Source organism: Penaeus vannamei, chromosome 3, assembly GCF_042767895.1.
Source record: "Penaeus vannamei isolate JL-2024 chromosome 3, ASM4276789v1, whole genome shotgun sequence".
Lineage (NCBI taxonomy): Eukaryota > Metazoa > Arthropoda > Malacostraca > Decapoda > Penaeidae > Penaeus > Penaeus vannamei.
This window is the reverse complement of record NC_091551.1, coordinates 32,986,349-32,995,930: the sequence shown is the minus strand read 5'-3', so window position 1 is coordinate 32,995,930 and position 9,582 is coordinate 32,986,349. Positions and strand designations below refer to the sequence as shown.

The following is a 9,582-nucleotide window of genomic DNA, read 5'->3' as shown; positions in this document are numbered from 1 at the left end:
TGTCTTCGATCTATCTATCTTTCTATCTCTCCATCTATCTATTTATCCTTCATCCATCTCTCGATCTAGCTATCTTTCATCCATCAATTTATCTATCTCTATCTATCTATATATCTACCTATCTATCTCTTCCTTTCCCTCTCACTCTCCCTCCCTCCTTCCCTCTCTCTCTCCCTCCCTCTCCTTCCCTCTCCCTCCCCCCTACCTCCCTCTCCCTCCCCCCTACCTCCCTCTCCCTCTCTATCTATCATCTATCTATCTACATCCTTTCTTCCCCCACCAGGAGACACGGCTCTCGACTGGGCCGCCTTCTTAGGGAACGTCTTCATGGTCCAAGATTTACTGAAGGCAGGAGCCGCGCCCAATGTCACTGATCTGGCGGGTAAGCTGTCTTTGGTGGTGGTTGTGGTTGTGATGGAGGTGGTGATGGCTGTGGTGTTGGTGGAGGTGGTGGTGGCTGTGGTGTTGTTGGTGGTGCAGGTGGTTGTTAGTGGTGGTTGTGGTGGTGGTGGAGGTTGTGGTGTTGTTGGTGGTTGTGGTGGAGGTGGTGGCTGCAGTGTTGTTGGTGGAGGTGGTTGTGGTGTTGGTGGTGGAGGTGGTTGTGGTTGTGGTTGTTGGTGGTTGTGGTGTTGTTGGTGGTTGCAGTGGTGGTGGTGGTGGTTGTGTTGTTGGTGGTGGAGGTGGTGTTGGTGGTTGTGATGGAGGTGGTGTTGGTGGTTGTGGTGGTGGTGGTGGTGGTTGTGGTGTTGTTAGTGGTGGTTGTGATGATGCTGGTGGTTGTGGTTGTGATGGAGGTGGTGTTGGTGGTTGTGATGGAGGTGGTGGTGGTGGTGGAGGTTGTGGTGTTGGTGGTTGTGGTTGTGGTGTTGGTGGTGGTTGTGTTGGTGGTGGAGGTGGTGGTTGTGGTGTTGGTGGTGGAGGTGGTGGTTGTGGTGTTGGTGGTGGAGGTGGTGGTTGTGGTGTTGTTGGTGGAGGTGGTGGTTGTGGTGTTGTTGGTGGTTGTGATGGAGGTGGTGTTGGTTATGGTGTTGCTATTGGTTGTGGTGGTGGTGTTGTTGTTGGTTGTGATGGAGGTAGTGTTGGTGGTTGTGGTGTTGTTGGTGGTGGTTGTGGTTGTGTTGTTGGTGGTTGTGATGGAGGTTGTGGTGTTGGTGGAGGTTTTGGTTGTGGTGTTGGTGGTTGTGATAAAGGTTGTGGTTGTGGTGTTGTTGTGGTGGTGGTTTTGATAAAGGTTGTGGTGGTGGTGGTTGTGGTTGTGGTGTTTGTGATGGTGGTGTTGGTTGTGATGGAGGTGGTGGTTGTGGTGTTGTTGGTGGTTGTGATGGAGGTTGTGGTGTTGGTGGTGGTTGTTATGGAGGTGGTGATGGCTGTGCTGTTGTTGGTGGTTGTGGTGTTGTTGTGGTTATTGTGTTGGTGGTTGTGATGGAGGGGGTAGTGGAGGTTGTGGTGTTGGAGGTTTTGGTTGTGGTGTTGGTAGCTGTGATAAAGGTTGTGGTTGTGGTGTTGTGGTGGTGGTTTTGATAAAGGTTGTGGTGGTGGTGGTTGTGGTGTTGTGGTTGTGGTGTTTGTGATGGTGGTGTTGGTTGTGATGGAGGTGGTGGTTGTGGTGTTATTGGTGGTTGTGATGGAGGTTGTGGTGTTGGTGGTGGTTGTAATGGAGGTGGTGATGGCTGTGCTGTTGTTGGTGGTTGTGGTGTTGTGGTTATTGTGTTGGTGGTTGTGATGAAGGTGAGGGAGGCGGTGAGGTTTTCGTTGCCGTTTTTGTTGTTAATGATGTTGTGAATGTTGTTTTGTTGTGAAAGTTGCATTGTTGTGAATATTTCGTAGTGAATTTTGTTGTGAATGTTGCTGTTGTAGATGTTTTTGTTGATGTAGATGTTATCATGTTTTTGTTTTTGGTGTTTTTGTTGCTATTATCATTATCATCATTGTCCTTATGAAATTGTGAACCTTCTCCATGTAATAGAATTGACATTTTTCTTCTCTGATTTTCGTTATAGAAAGTACTATGATATGTTTCTTGTTTCCAAATTGAGTAAGTTATTATCACTAAATCTTCTGTACTTCTATATTGTTGTTGTTATTGTTATTGTTGTTGTTATTGTTATTGTCGTTATTGTTGTTGTTATTGTTATTGTCGTTATTGTTGTTGTTGTTATTGTCGTTATTGTTATTGTTATTGTCGTTATTGTTATTGTTATTGTCGTTATTGTTGTTGTTATTGTTGTTATTGTTACTGTCGTTATTGTTATTGTTACTGTCGTTATTGTTATTATTGTTACTGTCGTTATTGTTATTGCTGTCATTGTTATTGTTGTTATTGCTGTCATTGTTATTGTTATTGCTACTGTCATTATTGTTGTCATTGCTATTGTCATTGTCATTGTCATCAACCAAGACTCACTGTGACGTCATCCCCCCCGCAGGCAACACGCCCCTCGTGCAGGCAGCCCAGGGAAGCCGCCCTCGAGTGGTGGAGGTCCTGCTCGCCCAGGGAGTCGACGTCGACCACCAGAATAATGACGCTGAGACAGGCCCTTTCTTGGCGAGGGCTCTTATCTTTGTGTTATCGCTGTGTTGTGGGGTTATCGTCTTTTTCTTCTTTTTATTTTTCTTTTTTTTTCATGTTTTTCTTTTTTTCATTTATTTTTTCTTCTTCTTCTTTTTCTTTTTCTTGTTCTTGTTCTTCTTTTTCTTCTTCTTCTTTCTTCTTTTTCTTCTTCTTCTTTCTTCTTTTTCTTCTTCTTCTTTTCTTATTCTTTCTTTCTTTTTTTTTACTGTGGGTATTATTATTGCTTTTCATTTTTTGGGTTTTGTTATCTTGGGTTATTGTTATAGATTTTCTTATCATTACTTATAATTATAGTTATTGTTATTGTCATTGTGATTAAAGTTATTATTTTTATCATTGCCTAGGGTTATAGTTATTATTATCATTACTTATTATCAAATGTGTATTATAGTTATTAGAAGTTATTATCATAGATGTCGATAGCTATTTATTATTATCAGTTATCATAGTTGAAATGGTAATTCTTTATCTCCACAGCTGATATCATCGTTATAACTGGAATGAAACAAACTATGATAATTTTTAATTTCAATTTGATAATTATCACTTTTTTACAACATCACTATAAATTAACAAATTCCTTTGTTTGTCCTTTAATCCTTTGTCTTATTTAATTAATTTATTCATCTGTTTATGCCTCAAATTATCGTCTTTCATCGTTTAAATCCTCTTAACTGATGGACCGACCAAACAATTATTCATTTTGTTTATTTACGTAATTATCATTTTCTCCTCTCCATACCAATGAATTATATATTTCTCTTTCTCTCCATACCAGAAAATAATATTTTTCTTCTTCTTCTCTCCATACCAGGAAATTATAATTTTCTTCTTCTTCTTTCCATACCAATGAATTAGGATTTTTTCCTCTCTATACCAGGAAATTATAATTTTCTTCTTTTCTCCAAACCAGGAAATAATCTTTTTCTTCTTCTCTCCATACCAGGAAATTATAATTTTCTTCTTCTTCTTTCCATACCAATGAATTATGATTTTCTCCTCTCTATACCAGGAAATTATCATTTTCTTCTCCTCTCCATACCAGGAAATAATCTTTTTCTTCTTCTCTCCATACCAGGAAATTATGATTTTCTTCTTCTTCTTTCCATACCAATGAATTATCATTTTCTCCTCTCTATACCAGGAAATCATCATTTTCTTCTCCTCTCCATACCAGTAAATTATCATTTTCTTCTTTTCTCCATACCAGAAAATAATCTTTTTCTTCTTCTCTCCATACCAGAAAATAATCTCTTTCTTCTTCTTCTCTCCATACCAGGAAATAATCTTTTTCTTCTTCTTCTCTCCATACCAGAAAATAATCTCTTTCTTCTTCTTCTCTCCATACCAGGAAATAGTCTTTTTTCTTCTTCTCTTCATACCAGGAAATTCTGCTCTGGCCTGGGCTGCCTTCAACGGAAACCATGTTATTATTGAGGACCTGTTGAACACCGGTGCGAGAATCAACATCACAAATAACCATGGTGTGTATTTGGAGATGGAGAGGGAGAGGGAGAGAAGCAGAGAGGGAGAGAGGAGGATGGAGAAGGGGAGAGGGAGAGAGGGGGATGGAGAAGGGGAGAGGGAGAGAATGGGAGAGGGAGAGGGAGAGAGGGGGAGAGGGAGAGAAGCAGAGAGCGAGAGAGGAGGATGGAGAGAAGGAGAGGGAGAGAAGGGGATGGAGAGGAAGAGAGGGGGAGAGGGAGAGAGGAGGATGGAGAAGGGGAGAGGGAGAGAGGAGGATGGAGAGGAAGAGAGGAGGATGGAGAGGGAGAGAGGGGGAGAGGGAGAGTGGGAGGGAGAGAGGAGGATGGAGAGGGAGAGAGGAGGATGGAGAGGGAGAGAGGAGGATGGAGAAGGGGAGAGGGAGAGGAAGAGAGGGAGAGAAGCAGAGAGGGAGAGGAAGAGAGGGAGAGAAGCAGAGAGGGAGAGGGGAGGATGGAGAGGAAGAGAGGAGGATGGAGAGGGAGAGAGGAGGATGGAGAGGGAGAGAGGGAGAGAAGCAGAGAGGGAGAGAGGAGGATGGAGAAGGGGAGAGGGAGAGAAGGGGATGGAGAGGAAGAGAGGGGGAGAGGGAGAGAGGCAGAGAGGGAGAGGGGAGGATGGAGAGGAAAAGAGGAGGATGGAGAGGGGGAGAGGGAGAGAGGAGGATGGAGAGAGAAAGAGGAGGATGGAGAAAGGGAGAGGGAGAGAAGGGGAATGAGAGGGAGAGAGGAGGATGGAGAGGGAGAGAGGAGGATGGAGAGGGAGAGAGGAGGATGGAGAGGGAGAGAGGAGGATGGAGAGGGAGAGAGGAGGATGGAGAGGGAGAGAGGAGGATGGAGAGGGAGAGAGGAGGAGGGAGAGGGAGAAAGGAGAGAGGAGGATGGAGAGGGAGAGAGGAGGATGGAGAGGGAGAGAGGAGGATGGAGAGGGAGAGAGGAGGATGGAGAGGGAGAGAAGGGGATGGAGAGGAAGAGAAGGAAAGAGGAGGGTGGGAGGAAGGACGGGTGGATGAGAAAAGGATGAGAGATTGGGAGGGAGAAGTGACGGAGAAGATAGAAGGGAGAAGGGATAATGAGAATGAGAAGGGAGAAAGAAAAGAAAAAGGATAATAAAGAGAGAGAGAGAGAGAGGGTCAGACTGTAATAATAATAATAATGATAATAATAATAATAATAATTTAATGAATTCTTGTCTACCTCTTGATTTCCACAACATTTTACAACCTCATTCCTGACCACAACATTCCAAAACAAACCATCAACCCTTCCTTTGCTCACCAGTACCCTATAACTCAAACAAACATAACCACAACCTAACAACGAACCTACAACAGATCCCACAACAACAACACAACCATACCAATACACCAGAATGCAAAGAAAAAAAAACTAATTAAACAAGCAAATAAATAAATAAGATTAAAAAAAATAAAGCGAATATACTCAAATATCGTCTCATCCACAGGGAACACACCACTGGTTCTAGCCTCGAAAATGAAGCACCTTGACATCGTGAAACTCCTGCTGGAGCGCGGGGCGGCGGTGACCCAGCAGGATAATCTTGGTAAGAGAGAAAATTAGTTTCTCTTTAGCTCAGGTTGTTGTTGGTATTGTTATTGTTGTTGTTGTTGGCTTTAATTGTTGTTGGTATTGTTATTGTTGTTGTTGTCGTTTTTGTTGTTATTGTTATGATGGTGACCCAGCAGGATAACCTAAGAGTTAGAAAATGAGTTTCTTTTTGGCTTTAATTGTTGTTGGTGTTGTTATTGTTGTTGTAGTTGTCGTTTTTGTTGTTATTGTTATGATGGTGACCCAGCAGGATAATCTTGGTAAGAGACAGAAAATGAATTTCTTTTTGGCTCAGGTTGTTGTTGGTATTGTTATTGTTGTAGTTGTCGTTTTTGTTGTTATTGTTATGATGGTGACCCAGCAGGATAACCTTGGTAAGAGTTAGAAAATGAGTTTCTTTTTGGCTCAGGTTGTTGTTATTGTTGTTGTTGTTGTCGTTTTTGTTGTTATTGTTATGATGGTGACCCAGCAGGATAATCTTGGTAAGAGTTAGAAAATGAGTTTCTTTTTGGCTTTAATTGTTGTTGGTACTGTTATTGTTGTCGTAGTTGTTGTTATTGTTATGACGGTGACCCAGCAGGATAATCTTGGTAAGAGAGAAAATGAGTTTCTTTTTGGCTTTAATTGTTGTTGGTATTGTTATTGTTGTTGTAGTTGTCGTTTTTGTTGTTATTGTTATGATGGTGATTATTATTATGATTATCATTTTTATTTTTATTATTGGTATTATTGTTATAATAAATGTTATTGTGATTGTTATCATTATTATTATTGTTATTAGTATTATTGTTGATATCATTATTGTTATTATTGTTGATATCATTTTTATTGTTGATATCATTATTGTTATCATTATTGTCATTATTGCTGATATCATTATTGTTAGTATTGTTGATATTATTTTTGTTATCATTATTGTTATTATTGTTGATATCATTGTTATAATTGTTGATATCATTATTATCATTGTTATCATTATTATTGTTATTATCATCATCACTGTTTTTATTAGTAGTGGTATTATCATTAGTAGTAGTATCATTTATCATCATTATCATAATTATCACTATCGATATCATCATCATTATTATTAAGAATATCATTGTTATTATCATTATTACCGTTATTTTTATTATCCTTGTTGTCGCTATTATCATCATCATTATTACTATTATCGTCATCACTTTTATTACATCATTAGTATCAATATTAGATGCAATAATATTAGTATTAGTATCACATTATCATAACTGAACCACTAATTAAACTTATTTACACAAGCAACTTCCTTTCTCACCAGGCAAAAACTGCAACACTGTCGGAACACCTGTTGGCACGTGCGTCTCGTCAGCTGATTGCACACGTCTGGACACGTTGCTGCCAGCTGAGAGTGTAAACAACAACACGACCAAAACAGCGAATCTGCTTGTGAATTTCGCTTGCGGCAGTGTGTTAGTATCGACGTGTGTTTTTTTTTTGGGGGGGGTTTAATTAAGATGGTTCTTTTCTTTCTTTCTTTCTCTTTCTCTCTGTCTTTGTCTCTGTCTCTGTCTCTGTCTCTGTCTCTGTCTCTGTCTCTGTATCTCTCTCTGTCTCTCTGTCTCTGTATCTCTCTGTCTCTCTCTCTCTCTCTCTCTCTCTCTCTCTCTCTCTCTCTCTCTCTCTCTCTCTCTCTCTCTCTCTCTCTCTCTCTCTCTCTTTTCTTTTCTTTTTTCTCGCGGCTTACGAAGCTACGAATATATCACCTATGTCCACTTAGATGTAGGACCACCTTTGACTGAATCGATTAAAATGAATTGACCACTTAATAGCATGATTATTGTTATTATAATTGTTATTGTTAATCTTTTATTTTTATTGTTATTATCTTCATTATTACCTTTATTACTATCATGATTTTGTTATAATCCTTTGCTTTGTTATTACCATCATTATTATTATTGTCATAGTTATTAATGCTACTATTGCTGATGTTTTTATTCTCAGCAGCTTAACATCATTGCTATTATTATCAATACATAATCAACCCAGCTATGATTTTGATAAACATACTAATATTTTTTCTTATTTTTATTATCAGTAGCTTATCATCATTACCATTATTACCAATACGTTATAAGTAACCCAGCTATGATTTTGATAAACATACCAATATTTTTTCTTTTTCTTTTTTTCTTGTTTTTATTATCAGCAGCTTATCATCATTACTATTATTTTCAATATATCATAATCAACCGAGCTATGATTTCGATAAACATACCAATAATCTTTTTCCTTTTTCAAGTGACGGTGCGATCCAGGTGTGCTGTCCACGTGAGTGAAATCCTCCATGGAATCCTACTGATATTTCTCTTTGATAAGATAAGATAACAAATATTTTTCAGTGGATTTTGAGATATACAAGGATCTGGCAGTAATGATGTTGTTGATGTCTGTCTGATTTTTAAGTGATCTTTTGTAAGGGTGAAAAGGAATATGTGTTTCTGTTGTTGATATTGTAGCAAAAGAAGATTGATAATGAGTAATATTACATACATAGTCATAATATATATATTTGTGTGTGTGTGTGTGTGTGTGTGTGTGTGTGTGTGTGTGTGTGTGTGTGTGTGTGTGTGTGTGTGTGTGTGTGTGTGTGTGTGTGTGTGTGTGTGTGTTTGTGCGTGCGCGTGTGCGTGCATGCGTACTTATTGTAAGCTGCCGATCAATTCAAATAAATAAGACATACACTATTTGACATTTTCTTTCCCCATATAGCAATAGAAAATTAAATTCCATTATGTCATAAAAATACTGTTACGTTTCTGAGCAGATAACAAAGAGAATTTATGATCAAGCATTAAAATTGTGTATTGTTACTAGTATTATCATAATTAATTTCATTGGTAGAATGAGTATTGTGAATATTATCATCACCATTATCATTATTATTATTATTATCATTATTACTATTATCATTATCATTATTATTATCATCATCATTATCATCATTGTCATTATTACTCATTATTGTAATGAGAATGAGAATGAGAATGATGATAATAATAATGATAATAATACTAATACTACAACTAGTAAAACAATTAAAAGTAACGAAAATAATGATAAAGATAATAATAATGATAATAAGGAGAGTAATGATAAGGATGATATTATATTGTAACCAAAATATTATTATTTTCATCATTATTTCCATTATTTTATCCCCGTTTTCGTTATTATCATTAGTATTCCAGTAACTATTATTATGGTAATTATTATCATTGGTACTAATCATCCTTACCACATGATCATTTTCACTATCATCACGATCATTATCATTATTACTACTGTTATTACTATCATTGTCATTATCAGTAGTATTTTTGCCAAGAATACTTTCCATATCAATTTTCATTCGCAAAAACAACTAATTTATGCTAAAAGGTTGATAGAAATACATACAGGGTTTGGGTCCATATCAAATAGTCTTAAAATGATGATAATAATAATAATTTCATTATAAGGCCACAAAATCTTTTTGTTTCGATCATTTTTATTATTACTGTTTTGTTACATCATTGATTAAATTAACGAAAAAAGCACCCTGTGAATTTGTTAATATAGTCAAAATATATATGTTCAAATCAATATGCATAATACATGTGTAGATAGATGGATAGATAGATAAATAGATAGGTAGACAGGTAAGTAGACATATATATAGAGAAAGATAGATAGATAGAGATAGAAAGACAGATATAAATGGACAGATAATAGATGAATGGGCAAAAAAATAGATGTAGACAGGATAGACAGATGTAGATGGATAAATTGATAGATAGATAGCTGCTGCATGAAGGGGCTTAAACAGAGGGATGGATAAATTGATAGAGAGCTATATAAAGAAATGGAAAAAAAAAAAAAACATACATAGTAAAATGTTAAATCTTGTTTCATCACATCAAAACTCTTCTCAAG

At 37.7% G+C, this 9,582-nt stretch overlaps 1 protein-coding gene across 1 annotated transcript; it reads left to right on the top strand.

The window, feature by feature from the left end:
- Window positions 1-283: 283 nt before the first annotated feature.
- LOC113818975 (ankyrin repeat domain-containing protein 50) lies at window positions 284-8,358 on the top strand (the record flags this gene model as incomplete). Its single annotated transcript, XM_027371204.2, is given in 5 exon segments — window positions 284-382; window positions 3,958-4,056; window positions 5,522-5,620; window positions 6,926-7,076; window positions 7,910-8,358. Coding segments are annotated over 5 exon segments (485 nt in total), but the record flags the coding sequence as incomplete, so codon positions are not given.
- Between the last annotated feature and the right edge of the window lie 1,224 nt (window positions 8,359-9,582).